Consider the following 14,366-nt stretch of genomic DNA (forward strand, 5'->3'; position numbering starts at 1 on the left):
CACTTCATAATATGAAAAAGAGACTAGTTTGTTGTTGGAGTAGAGGCTCAACCATGTGAGTCAAAAGGACGAAAATGGAAGGAATAAAAACACACTCGAAAGCGCTCAAATGTCTTGATTCTTTAAGCTTTAACAAAGGTGAGCTTTGTAGCCATTTCTTTTTAAGAGCTTTAAAAAAAATAAAAGTCATCTTTAAGAAACTTACATGACCAGAAATTGTCCTACAGCAAGGTACTTCGATAATGGACGCCCTGAGTTTGTTTGGTCTAACTTACAAAAAGCTACAGTTTGAATTCTAGCTTTCAATAAGCCTGATTTTATTTTGATTGTGCAAGTTTAACTGGTTTTAGCTGTTTTATAATTTGCTTTTAAGTCTCTTGATTGCATAGTATGAAGTGACAAATAAAGATAAAAAAAATATAGGAGATTTATTTTGAAATTGCTGTCCATCTGTGTATACCAGGCCTGATTAAAGTAACAGTCATCTTGTCAAGATAGGATTAAATAAACTGAAATCTAATAAAAACCCCTAGATTTACCCTCCTTTTTGCAACCTGTCTCTTGGCGGAAAAGGCTCTTGTGGTCCGAAACAAGACCACCTATTCTTTGACAAGAGCAAGCCTTGATGATGCAAACAAGCTGTTACTCTAACATTTCTATGGTGTTTTAGTACTGTTTCTAGCCTCTTTTCCTTGGCAAACTTTCATGTTTTTGTGTGCTCTTTATGGAGGCAAAGTCCTGGTTTGATCTATTTTTGGCCTTTTGTTCAAACATTCAAACATTAGGTTCTATATCAACATACATAGCTGAGTACATTTGAATTAAAAGTTGGCCAAGAAAAGGTAGCTAGAAACAGTACTAAAACGCAATAAAAATTCAAGAGCAAAGGCTTGATCACCTTTTCAAGGCTTGCTCTTATTGAGGGTGGTCTTGTTTCAGGGAAAAAAACTGTTCCACAAAGAGACAGCAGAAATTTGGAAGTGAATCACAGGTTTTTAATCAGATCTTAGTTCCTTTATCTTGACTCTATAGACAGTAACTTGCATAGTTTCAGTGGGTGTAATAAACTTTGCTGTGATAATTTTACATACACTGTTGAATATGTCCAGATTTTTCAAACTTCACTTTTCATTCTATTTCAAGATGGGCAAATAGCCATCATTGGGTCAAACCTGACATCAAGAACATGGAATGGTATGTTAGCGATATACTCTGACCCAAAATTTGCACCAGAAATTCCTCACATTGATGCGGCAGTAGTAACTGATGCTGGAAACTCAGATGTATCTTGGGTTGATGATAAGCAGCTTATAGTTGCTTCAGACACAGGGGCAATTGATTTATGGACAATACAAAACGGCAATGGGACATTGGAGAACTCAATAAGTTTTCATGAACATGATGACATTTGCAGTTCTGTTAGCTTGGATGCAAGCAGAATACAATTTGCTAGCTCTAGCTGGGATGGATGGTATTTACTGATAATTTTTTGTTTATATTAAATCTGTGTTTGCTTAGGGTGATGTTATGAGAAGTCAAGAATAAATGAGCCTTCCTGAGATCAGTTTATGTCATGTTACAAATTTCAAATTTATTACGATTACTAGGTCTTTTCTAAGAATTAGAACTTTGAGTCAGTTTATTTAATCAAGGGTGTATGATATTTTTTACCCATTTGTGCTGTGTTGAGAAGCACAAAATTTATAATAAGCCACCCAAATGTAGATTTTTCTACATATGTAGCCAATCTTCTTCATAGACTAAATAATGCCTGTTTTTGACTGCAAATTTTCTTGAACTGGTATGAGTTTACTTTTGTCACTGTTTGCATTTTAGTGTGAAAGTTTGGGATTTAGCCATAGAAGTTTCTGTTCACACGTTTAGAGGTAATGCAAAATATTCTCATATTTATTGAACCCTTGACCAAGAAAATGTCTGCGCTGTGATATTGGACTCTCATTCTTCAAGTTTTATAGAGCTTTTTTATTAAGCTAATTTTGTTAGAATTCTTCATACCAAAGGCTGTAATAAAGAATGGAAAGCAAGAACGAAAACTTTCTCTACCAAAAAACTTTCTCTACCAAATTTTTGATGGTTAGTATTTTGAGGAGATCACATATTCAGATGTTCCATACTTGATTTTACATATCATCTGTTTCTTTGTGAAGATAGAAATAAAGCAAAAAAAGGTATATGATATTCGCCCATAATCTATTGAATTACATTCCATGGTTTCAGAAGCTAGGCAACATGGGATTTTGTTAACCCTGGATTTTGCATGTTATGTTTTGCGAAGAACCATTTTCTATTGCATCTTGAAATTGTCTACTTTTTTAATTTTAGCACATGCTGGTAAGGTTTTGTCTGTGGCTTGGAGTCAAAAATATGGAGATCTGACATCATCAGCATCTGATGTAAGAAGGTTTTTCACCAATTTGGCTGTTGCCATTTCTTTATTTATAAATCCTTGAAAATAGAATTTGTGTATCTTTGTTTTAACCAGCTTGCTTTCAAAATAAATTTTATCTTTTTTGCTCAAGGATGGAGATATTTTTGTTTATGATGTTAGAGATGCAAAACCAGCCTCATTGTTAGGTATTTCCTTCTTGAATTTTTTATTTCATACATGTTTCCATTTGAAGCCTTCCATTTGATTTATACATTTTTTCTAAATACAGTAGGTAATCAATGATGTGAACAGGATGAATATGAAGGGGGTGTAGTAGTACATGATCTGGGGGCAATGTACCTATATAAATATACATTACCTAATGAGAAAATTTTTTAAAACTGGGCAGAAGTGAGAGTAAGCATTGGTCAATAAAATATCTTTCCCCTCATTGCCACATCACTAAGTTTTATCTCAAATTAGACATTATTTTCAGTCCAACTTAGTTGCCTCCAGTGTCCAGTGTAGTAAATTTGTTTGTAAAAGTAAATGCACATTTCCTTTTGCAAGTGTGTTATCAAAGTTTGAACAAGATTAAATATCTAAGAAGGACAGAAAAGACAAGCTATCATAACTTATCTATCTATACTTATCTATGCCATGCTCTATATTGTGGCCTAATAATATGTTTTGTCTTCAAGTATCTGCATAAAAAGTACCAGTCAAGCTTTAGCATGATATTAACACACAATACCGATCATTTGGGAAAAATACTTAGATCTTATTATGTTCTGTTTACCTTGTTTGTATTTTGTTTAATGTCTTATGTAAGCTTTCTTTTAAAGTAAGAAGGAAACAACCTTTTGTGTAACTGAATTTAAAAATGGGTTTCAAAAAAGCAAACATGCTAAAACTTCAAAGCTTTTTGTCTGACACTCTTCAGAGTATAAAACATCAAACATAAGATAAAAAATTCTACATTAGGAAATATATATGCCCAGTTGTGGATTGAAAAGAAACCCCTTCTATTGGCTTTTTCATGTTTATTTAGATAGATTCCAAAACTGCTAGATGGAACTACTAACAGGCTCTACAAAAAATCTGAAACATGTCACTATCATAGTTGTTTGCAGAATCTGGGTTTTCTGTTAAATGCTACTTGATAGCGGACTGAAGTGAGTTTTCGATCTATGTTCCGGCATTATATACTCTGAAGAATGTCTAATTGAAAGCATTATGTTTCAAAATTTTTGTGTTTTTAAAAGCAATTTTTAAAGTAAGAAGATTTTTTTATAGCTCATGAAAAAACGTCATACCCATGCTCTGTGACTTGGCATCCTACTGATACAAAGATTGTAGTAGGTAATTTGGACCTTTGTAGTTTTTTATTGAGTTTCCATTATTCTTCATTAGCAGTTTCCTGTTCATATACACTTGCTTGAATTGATACTTTTTAGACTTGAATAGGGAGACTGATAGGCTTGCTTCATTTCAGCATGACAGTATCAACTATTTACTAAGCAGGACATCTTCCATCATGTATAAAAGCAATGCTATCAAAATAACAAGGGGATGGGATCTTGTGCAAAATATTGCAAAAACTAAGCAAAAGTAGAAATTGGCTACTTTTTGACATAAACAATAGGGCTCAACCCCCTTGAGCTTCCCTAGCACTTCACCCCTGGTGCTAAGTTTAGACAGCATGTCCTTGAAATGCAGCTAGTGACAGGCAGAACTTGTGACAGCGGGCCTGGCCATTTGAGGAGGGCCATAGCTTTTGCTATATTTTGCTATTCTAAATTGTTTTAAAAAGCAATTTGCGCTCCTTGAAATCAATTCTCCTTTGTTTTTATTATCATTTACCTTCAAATAGTTCACCTGAAAGTTACTAGGAGACCTGTTCACTCCTCTTCTAAAAGTTTTATGGCCAGGCCTGTGATAGGCTAGCTTAATAGTGACTAGGGTTCTCACCTTCTACTTACAATGTTGCAAGTTAGAGTCAATTCGTGGACAGTCCAGGGAAGCACCACTGCTCTCACTCCATTTCCAAGCAAACTTTTCGACACCCAACAGGTTTGGTGTTCCTTTGAGGGTTTTATTGGTGTACATTTTGGGATGTACCAAGTCAAGTACAAGCTACAATAATGAGATTTTAATTTTCAGAAACATGTTTTTGTTCTATTTTTTATTTTGATTTTATGGTCTTGTTAGTTTATATCCTGATCTTTCTTCATTGTCAAAAGATTAAGTTTTTAAAGAAACCTGTAGCAGACAAAGAAGTATGTTATCTCAGAAACATCATCTTTTGATAGTGAACAATGACTTGAATCAAATGCCTTTTGAGATTTTTCTCGTGCATTTTTCTTCTCTAACTTTCTATAATTTCCTATTTGTCCTTTCTGACATCAAATATTTTTTTTTGCTTTTTACTTGCCACTGAGGCAGTATTCTAAGGGCAACTCTACATGACAAATATTTGATATTCTGCTTCTAAAGTTATTTTTTTCAGTTAGATACTCTATAGGCAATTTGTAGCATGCGTATGTTATAACCTTTTTCTGCTAGATATAAACTTTGTTCTAAAAAGATTTTGTTTTACTGCCATCTTTGCTAGGGTACAGCGACGGAAGAATCTCCTTATTCGATATGAGAAATCGTGGTCAACATGTATTGACTTACAAGGCCCATGCAAAGAATACAAATTGCGTTGCATTTTGTCCCACAAGGTTCGTTCTTGGCTTGCTTAAGACTCAATTTAATACTATTTCTGTGAAAAATGTCAATGGAAATTCTAAGACTGTAGTCATTTTTGTTACTTATGTTGTTAACTTTGATATTTATATTTGCGTAGAGACAACATGATTGCCAGTGTTTCAGACGACCAGACATTGCACGTCCAAGAATCAGATCAAAATACAGCCTTGTAAGTCTATTTTTTCTCTAATGTGCAATTGTTTTTACTCAAGTCATAACTCAAAGCTTCGACAATTTTTTAAAAGCAAGCATATTGCTGGTGCCAGTCGACACAAAGCCTGTTTGACGTGACCTAAGTAAAAAGTGCTAATTAATTCGTTATATCTCAAAATAGGTCATGGTCTCGAGCAAAGTTAAAGTTTTCATTTTTTCGCAACTTAGAATTGAAAGGCTAAACACAAAGCCGCAAGTTTCGATGTTAAAAACATTTGTCCCTGTGGAATGGACGGATAGAAAGGAGACGAAGTTTTTATTAGATTATAAACCTGAAACTAGTGACTAACGTGATTTTAAAGATTAGCTAGGAATCCGTTTTTGTTCCTCGCTAATTTAATTATCTCAAAGTAGCACGAAATACAGATACATTTATGCGAAAACTAAGAATGTTCCAAAGGAGTATTGTCATCTCAGTTACAAAGGAACGAGTGTTCGTCTAGTCAGCTAGGTATTTTGGTGTCTTTCTACAAAAGTACAAAACTTGGAAGTGTATAGAGAGAAAGAGTTCGTTGGCTTACACAGACTCTTCACCTTGTCTAGTATACTTTTCCCATTGTTTGTTTTTAACCTTTTTTCCTTTTTGTCAGGCTACATAGAAAAGTACATAGTGATTATGTGAAAGGCCTTGCCTGGGATTTAAACAGAATATCATGTTGGACTTGTGCTTGGGATGGCAAAGTATTAGAGACTATGGTAGATAAAGATAAGATGGATCTTGATGATTAGTAAAATTAGTAAAATTTGCAGAGGAATTTCACATCAACAGCAGAAAATTAAAGGACAAAAAGCTGTTAAGTGGTACATTTTTACAACAAGAATAACAGTGCTTCTACTTTTTGTCTTGAAACAAAGTTTTATATTTTGAAATAGAATCGAGCTGATGGCCACAGGCATGACGGATTTTATTGACAATGTCTAGCATATATCCATTTAAACAATTGTGATTGGACATGAGACGTTAAGGGTAAACTGTTTCACAAAGGAGTAACATGCAGGTTTATCGCTAGTGGCTACAATAAAAGATTGCCATTTACGACAGAAGTACTTTCTCTAGTTTGTTCTTCTTATTGCCTTATTCAGACACACTCGTATTTGAAACTTGGAAAGTTTACCTTTTATCTCATTAGAATATAGTTGAACCCTAGAGGTAAATTGCTCTATTAAGATCTCATAAACCTTTGTTGGAAACCTTAAAATTTTATCTGGAAGTCTCTGGGAATCCTTTTGTCTTCGTGATAACCTCGTACGCTATTTGCAATAGTGTGCTGTCCCTCGCTTGAATCTGACGAAGCAGGTAACTTGTGGGTAAACTAAATGTTGTTTTGTTCCAAAGTTTTGTTTCTTATTAAGAGTTTTTAGTGGCTCTTATAGTGGCGCATGAAGCATGAGTTGGAGTCTTGTGGGCCTAAACAAAAGTAAAAGTAAATTGACGTGTAGTGAGTATTTAAGAATGCAGAGCTTAAGAAAATGGTGTTGATAGATGTTATGATAAAAATAAGTAAATGTATGAATGAATAGAGTTACTGCAATTTTGTTAAAGAAACACATGTAAACCATCAATCCACTGAAAGAGCGTTATCCAGGTTTTATGATGGTGTTAATGGCGTCATTTTACTATTTTAACCCCTCAATAAACAGTCTGCCAATGTCCAGTCATAAAAAGTATCATTCCATTTTCCAAAACTCCTCGTTTTAGTTGTGGTATTGATACCGTTTTTCGTTCAATGCCTTACGGTGTGTCGAATTGAAATATTTCAAAAAGAATTCATTTTTTGCGACTCTTAGAGAAAATTTTGCACAGAAGAAAATGTGTAATGATGCTTTATGCACTAAACTGTAAACTGATGAATTCATTCATTTTAATCCATGCGAGATTGCTATACCAAGATACTCTTGGAATCTAAAGCATGACAAGAAAATAATTGTGGCTAGATATCGTTAGTTCGCATTTACTGTGCTATGCTGATAATAATCAACTTTGAAAAGTAACAGTAATATTACCCTGGGTACCAAAGCCACAGAATTTTAAGCAGGGGAGCGGAGGAGCGTCTAGGTCCCCACTCCTATCTTCTATTTGCGCGGTCGAATTCATGTAGTTCTGGTACCTAGGATACAGCAATAGCATCATGAATGGGTGACCAATGCTTTATTTGTCACAAATCTTTGCTGGTTCTAATCTAATACTGTGCAGGAAAACAACAATCAAGAGAGGCCATTTTGTAATACTTCGCATTATCTTAACTTCTTATACATCTCAACATCATACTGTCTCAAATCCAACTAACTTAACAAAACTGTTTACTTGCAACAACATTATCCTGCCGTCTCTAAATTCTATTCTATGTTGCTCAAATCAATATTCAGCTTCCGGATACAAACTCTCGATTTCTAATTCTCTACAGCATGTTTTTTAATAAAGAAAGTTTCCGCGGTGACACGTTGTAGCTAGAGTGCTCCAGTCTAAAAATAGCACGAGAGCTCGGATGTTTTTCAGTTTATCGAATTTTGCCAAGTTTCATGCTTTAGTCCGGTTGTTCACTATTGCTCTGCTGGCAAAATTGTTGGCTCGCTCTTTTTTATCCTTAAGTTCCTTCGAAGGGGGGGGGGGGGGGGTTGTTTGAAAAGAAAGCGGTTAACTCAAAGTAAAACACTATTGGCAAGAATAGTTTTCCGACTACTGCATTTCTTCTAAAAAGCGCCTACCCTAAAAAATTCAAAACATAACCACCCTCAAAAAGTGCCCCCTTGAAAAAGTGCCCCCTCAAAGCAGTCAAAACTTGAAAGCGCCAAGGGCTTTAATGAATGGTGAAATTCACGCTCTTGTGCTTGACTCTATAGTATACACCAATTCAACTTATGGAAATTTCTCCAAACTTCATTGTACGAATTTTTTAAGCTCAAATTTGGTTTTATCACCATAGTTTTAGGCCGCATGAAATTCTTTAACTTTTTTGTGCTTGTATTTTCGATTTTACGGAGAAATGAAGTATGAAAACTTTTGAGGGATTTGACCGCAACAATCGTTCCAGGTGAACCTTTATCTCCTCAGGCACCAACCACGGTCAAATCCATAGAAATAAGGTCAAAATTATTTTCTTTATGTCGTCATAAAATCAAAATAGGAGGCAATAACAAAAAAGAAAACCGCTAAGAATTTCTTGCTCTCAATCCGTTTCAAACGGAGGCTGTATTTTGAATTGGTATCTTTTCAATGGCTTATGTATTGTAAAAACGACAATGGCCAACTAGACCAAACAATGAGGTAAAAATTTTACCTCATTGGGACCAAAAGAGTACTTGCTTTCATGCTCCAACGAGTATGTATGCAAGTAGGAGAAGCGAGGCGTCAAAATTCATTGATCTTGGTGAATAATCTACCTGAAGTTTTAAACGAGCAGGTAAAAAAATATTTTTGTATTTATATCAACTTTCAACCTTGGTAGAGAAAGTAATCGATTTTAATGTCTGTTCCATTAAATTAAATGTTTTTATCAGACCAGTATGTCGAATAGGGATGATGTTAGCAATACAAACCAAGAGGGGCCTCCCGATGAAGGATTTGCAGTAGATTCCAATAGCCAAACCGAAGCAATTATAGAATACACCGAAGTATCGGCTAGTGCAAGTGTGACTGAAAATACAAGCGAAAAATTGACTGATGAATATGGAGAGCAAAGCGCCACAACTAGCGACCAGAACATTCAATCGTTTTCTACGGCTGTTGAATCCGGGCAAGACGAAGAACAAAGTAATTTGACAACTTCCGAGAAAAATACCCAAGAATCATCAAAAGTAAATGATCCCGGCGAGAGAGATATCGAGGTTTCAGATGAGACGGCATTACTTTACGAAAAAGATGAAGAAAAAGTAGTAGAAAAATTAGAAGAAGAGGCGAAAAGCGTGGAATTAACGACAGTATTCGAAACATTTTGGAATATCTGTAACACCATCCAAGGACTTCCTATATTAGCGATCCCATACACATTTAAGATTGGGGGCTGGTGGTCGCTAGCAACGTTGTTAGTAATAGCAATTACTTCGAACTATACCAGTAATATTATTGTCAAAAGTTTGTACGAGGAGAAAGATGGTGTGAAAATTCGAGTTCGCAGTAGCTACATGGAAATAGGAGAGGCATTTTGGCCAGGCGGTGGTAAATGGCTAGTATTAATGGTGATGGTGATCGAGCTGTTGTTTGTGGCTACACTTTACCCTGTGCTTGTTGGTGCAATGTTTGCTAAGTCATTCCCTGGAGTCAAGTTGCCGCTGTTTGCATGGACATTGATAGGTGGCCTGGCCTTGCTGCCAAACACTTTACTCAAGAACTTGTCGCAAGTTGCTTGGACAAGTATCATTACTGTGCTCAGTGCTAAAATTATCTTCATCAGTATCATTGGCTTTAGTGTATCGAAATATAAGAAATGGGAAGTCAACAACCTTGACAACTTTGAGGCAAATGCTTTTCCGGCTGCAGTGGCAATCCTAGTCTCTTGCTATCTTGCACAGCCCTTCGTTGCTTTTATCGAGAGTACAATGAAAAGACCCGAAAAATTTGAAAAGACTTTGAACTGGTCGTTTGTTGCCATGACTGCACTTAATGTCATCATTGGTATTGTAGCAGGGGTGACTTTTTACCCCGATACAGACGAAGTAATAACAAATAATCTACCAGAAGGTTTCTTTCGCCAAATAGTAAACGCCATGGCGGCAATATTAGCGTTTACATCGTATACACTGCCTGTTTTCACCGCGTTTGACGTCATAGAGACTTCACGAAGTAGCTGTTTGGCAAAAAACTTTGGAGAGAACATTTATTCGTGTAAGGTTCAAATCTTGAGACTGGCCATGGTGCTTTTCACAATTCTAATGGCAGCTTCGATACCACATTATACATTTTTGCTAGCTTTCGTCGGAAGCGTAACAGGAATAACACTTGAATTCATTTTTCCTGCCTTATTTCACATGAAAATATATTGTACAAAGTTAAGATGGTACGAGTTTGCAATGGACATTTTGGTAGTTTTCGTTGGGACAATGGTAATGACTATATCGATAATAGTGTCATGGGTATCGATGTATAAGTGTTTTGCAACACATATCTGCTAGATTGTTCAATTTATTTTGCTCGAAAGAAACTGCGCCAGCTTTCAACCATTGGCACTCAGGGCCGTCGCTAAGCACTTTCACTTAGGGGGGTGCCAGTCACCAATTTGCCAACAAAATAGGGCGTGGCCTAAGATTTTTCAATGTGGGGGTATGGCGTTTCGACGCAATTGATTTTTTTTATCAAAGAGGATGTTCTCGTTAGTCAATCATCGCTTCAATTTTCGAGTGACTGTGGGTACTTAGGTTTTATAAGGCCTTCTTGAAACAAAACAGAAAGACGAGGTCCCCCTGCAAGCGGAGCGAGGAGAAAATTTTTGCGACCACGCCCTTTAGATTGTCTTAAAATGCATTTCAGAATATTTCTTGCAGTCATTTCTTGCAATCGTTTAGAACTTTTAACTATTTTTAGGCATACCTACGTTTCATTGATTTCATTCTTAAAATGGAGTTCATTACTACTTGTGGCCCCCTCGACCTCAAGGCCCTGAGGCACTTTGACCCCTTTCCCTGCTTACAGTGGCTTCCAGTACCTCGAGGATCAACGTTCAGAGTTTTTCAATAAACTTTGACCCTTCCCTAAACCGCAGTTCACATCCTCATCTTATCCCAACTGTTCGCTAAAGCTATTGCTTTGGGAACTTTGAAAGCAAAACCCGACAAAACTCTACTTTTAGAAAATTTGCCGACAAGAATTTTCTAGGGGGGTGCTGCTTCCCCCACACGCTCCCCCCGGTCTAGCGACGGCCCTGTTGGCACTGGGCATTCAAGTTCTCCTCATAAGTCCTGTCTTTCCTTGGTGTGCCCATTGCCTTACATCCTTTGTTCCAAAATAACACATTAGATAAGAAACTAATGGACAGTATTCATATCAAAGTGTTTTTAGAAAACAGGCCTTCCCTTTTCTCATTCGTATTGATCGAATTTGGAAGCGAGACCACTTTCTTGTTGGTGAAAGTGGAGACTCGAAAGATGTGTGCAGAACTTTGTCGTGCTTAATAATGAAATTTGTGACTCGCTTTTGACAAGATTGCGGGCAGTAGTTTAACTGCTCTTCCGTGGGCTGAATTCTGCGTTATAATGGATAATAAAATAAAGATAATACTGAAATTTTTCATATATTAATGTATCTTAATTAATATTCATGAATGTCTTAAAATTTAAGCAATTGTCTTTCTGTATATCGAATTCTTTTGGAAGTATGCTATCTTGGATGACAAGAGCACAATCGAGTTCGTAAATGTGACGTCACAAAACTATTTTTAGAAATACTCTAAAATACTTCTAAATATCCAAAACAAGTCAATGAGTCGAAAACCGAGTGAGATATAGCCAATGAAAGATTTGAAATTTGCTAACGAATCGCTGCTATTTTGGCTCTGTTCATAAAGTTGTGAACAGAGACCAAATTACAAAGAGGTTTATTGTGGCAAGACTTACTCATCTGGCCATATTTCAGCCGATTCATACGATCTTTAACTGATTTTGAATGTTTAGCGGTATTTCATGATGCTCTTTCAGTTTATGTGATCAGAATTAGCAAATTCTAACGAAGATTTTGATGACCTTTCAGATTTTGACCATGTAAAATATAAGAATCCTTTGATGAGCCATTTGAAGACCTCAGTTTGCTTATTGTCAACTGTCGTTTTTTCCATGGCTCATGCATTCTTGTACATAGACGTTATTACATTGATTAAAAAAGGAAAGAGTCTATACGCATATATTTTTGCACATTAAGAGTTGATTTATGTTGTTCTTTCAGGTTTTCTGGTCAAAAGTTCAAAATAGATTTATTACATGGTCATTTTTCTACTCCATTGAAGAAGTTTTCAGCAAAGAAAGCATTTAGTTTTATTGGTATTATGGAAATAAAAGCAAGAAAAGAAAACCCCTTATATTACACCGAATAGATCAATTCAGTTTCTTTGGTGAATTAATTCCACGCCAAAGCCCATTTGAAGGCACAGGACATATAAAGATATGCGTTATACTCTATGGAGTATTGGGGGAACAGCCCTGATTTCAGCCAAGATAATAACTTTCTTGCCCTATCAAGTCTTTTGTTTTTGGTTTTTATCTTTCTTAATGTTCTATGGGGGTAGATTTACAATTACAACATTGATGCATTTTTGAGCTGTAAAAGAGTCTTAAACTACTATCTAAAGTAATTGTTCCCTCCCTGTTGGCCTCTGCTCAGCTCTCACGGATACTTTCTGTGAAATACACACGAAGATAATGAAAGCAACCCATGCTGAACCAGCTGTATCTCATTGTCATTATTCTAATGGGCTAGAGCTACTTTTTGATAACTTTAAAAATATTGTTGAAAAATTCAACTTCGGCAGTTGCAGAAGAGACGTTTTCGAACAATTCAATTGGCGACTAAGTTAATCAAAAGAGGTGCCAGGTTGACGACTTATAAATCAACACAGTTTTTCTAAATTATTGAAACTGAAGATTTCATTGTCGAACAATTTTGTATTGCAAAAATGACACTGTATGAAGAAGTTACTAATGACAATAGACATTGTTTAAAACCATGTAATGCCGCTTTGCTATGGCTTTACTCTTAATTTGACGTAAATAAAGTTTAGCACCTGCTCCTGGAGGAAGTCACACGGAATGCTTATTGCTTGAGTCTTGAATGCTGCAAAGGTTATAGCTGAAGGATAACACCTTGTCTTTGATATTTTTGTTAGCAAGTGAAAACTAGGTAACTCATCATATATTTTACGACAATGGTAGTTGAGCGGTCCTTTTCATATTACAGATCACTGTTTGTCATGAATATTTTACATGAGTGGATGATAAATGCTGCAAAGTTTGACCTGTAAGTTACAGTTTCTTATACTTTGCTGTTATTGCTGTCACAACAATCACCTGGTGTAACTCTGTTTACATGCATCGGGCTGTGGCATACTTGTTATGAAACATTTTGAAGCTTCTAGCGTGCAAGACGAAGAGAAAATGCCGAGTTTTGTCTTGAAGTGAAAAGAACACCCGAAAGTGTGGTTAAATTAATATCATATTTACAAATGAGCTCATGCTGGACCATTCAGTGTTGCTTTAACTGCATGTTTACAAAGATTGGATGCTAGCGGTTGTCGTGAAGATATTCTGATTTAGCTTGTGAAGCAGACTAAAGATTGTTCAAACCGATGGCTACAACTGGTTCAAAGGAAGCCATTCAGCGACTAAACCCTGGCCTAATTCAACAGTCAAACTGCGAAAATAACGAAAATAATTCTCCACAATCATGTGACGTTTTTTTTGAAAAAATGTGGACCCTCAACAATGTTCTTCCTTTCATTTTACATTATGCTCGAAATGTTGGCTCGTCTAGCGACAAAGCTACTGAATTTCAAAAACAGTGCAATGAAGAAAATTCCAACGTTATAGAGAAAGAGACTGCTGGACAGGGGGATGAAAGCGCTGTTGCAAGTTGTGAGAAAGAGCGATCTGCTCAGCCCGCCCACCTCCAAGCAGGTGGATTTTCGAATAAATATCATGACGTGAGCAAACTGATGGAAGACTCAACCTATCTAGCTGAAAATGACGAGATCAAAATCACACAGAAACTACGGAAACTGACTTTCATTTTCAGAGAAATGATGGCTTCTTGGGGCGAAAAGGGGCTGGAAGTGACGGAAAAGCGCAAGGAATGTCTTGACCACAAGGATTCTGATGAAGAAGACGGATTTCTAAACCGACTTTTAGGGAGAAAAAATCTTGGTCTATTTGATGACTTTAAGAAAATCTCCAGCAAAGAAATTTGTTCAAAACTACGAAAAAATATAACATTTCCGAAGCAGCTTGAAAATCTATTGGAGCTTATTTGTGAAGATGATGATTCCACCATTGACAGTATTGACTTGGAAGCGAATCAAAATTTGATAGCTGA

The 14,366-nt window shown here is 36.1% G+C and overlaps 2 protein-coding genes across 2 annotated transcripts; both read left to right on the forward strand.

The window, feature by feature from the left end:
• LOC135686489 (methylosome protein WDR77) lies at positions 1-6,392 on the forward strand. Its single transcript, XM_065202734.2, has 9 exons — positions 1-138; positions 1,144-1,471; positions 1,837-1,886; positions 2,344-2,414; positions 2,541-2,595; positions 3,686-3,751; positions 5,004-5,115; positions 5,241-5,312; positions 5,947-6,392. Exons 1-9 carry the CDS (start codon positions 75-77, stop codon positions 6,083-6,085), a joined length of 957 nt encoding a protein of 318 aa, XP_065058806.2. The 5' UTR covers positions 1-74; the 3' UTR covers positions 6,086-6,392.
• A 1,592-nt stretch (positions 6,393-7,984) lies between these two features.
• On the forward strand, positions 7,985-11,626 carry LOC135686488 (vesicular inhibitory amino acid transporter). The gene is made up of 2 exons (XM_065202732.2): positions 7,985-8,757; positions 8,855-11,626. Exons 1-2 carry the CDS (start codon positions 8,665-8,667, stop codon positions 10,463-10,465), a joined length of 1,704 nt encoding a protein of 567 aa, XP_065058804.1. The 5' UTR covers positions 7,985-8,664; the 3' UTR covers positions 10,466-11,626.
• The last annotated feature ends 2,740 nt before the right edge of the window (positions 11,627-14,366 follow it).

The sequence above is a fragment of the Rhopilema esculentum genome, chromosome 6 (genome assembly GCF_057945365.1).
Source record: "Rhopilema esculentum isolate cy_ngs chromosome 6, ASM5794536v1, whole genome shotgun sequence".
In the NCBI taxonomy this organism is placed as follows: Eukaryota; Metazoa; Cnidaria; class Scyphozoa; order Rhizostomeae; family Rhizostomatidae; genus Rhopilema; species Rhopilema esculentum.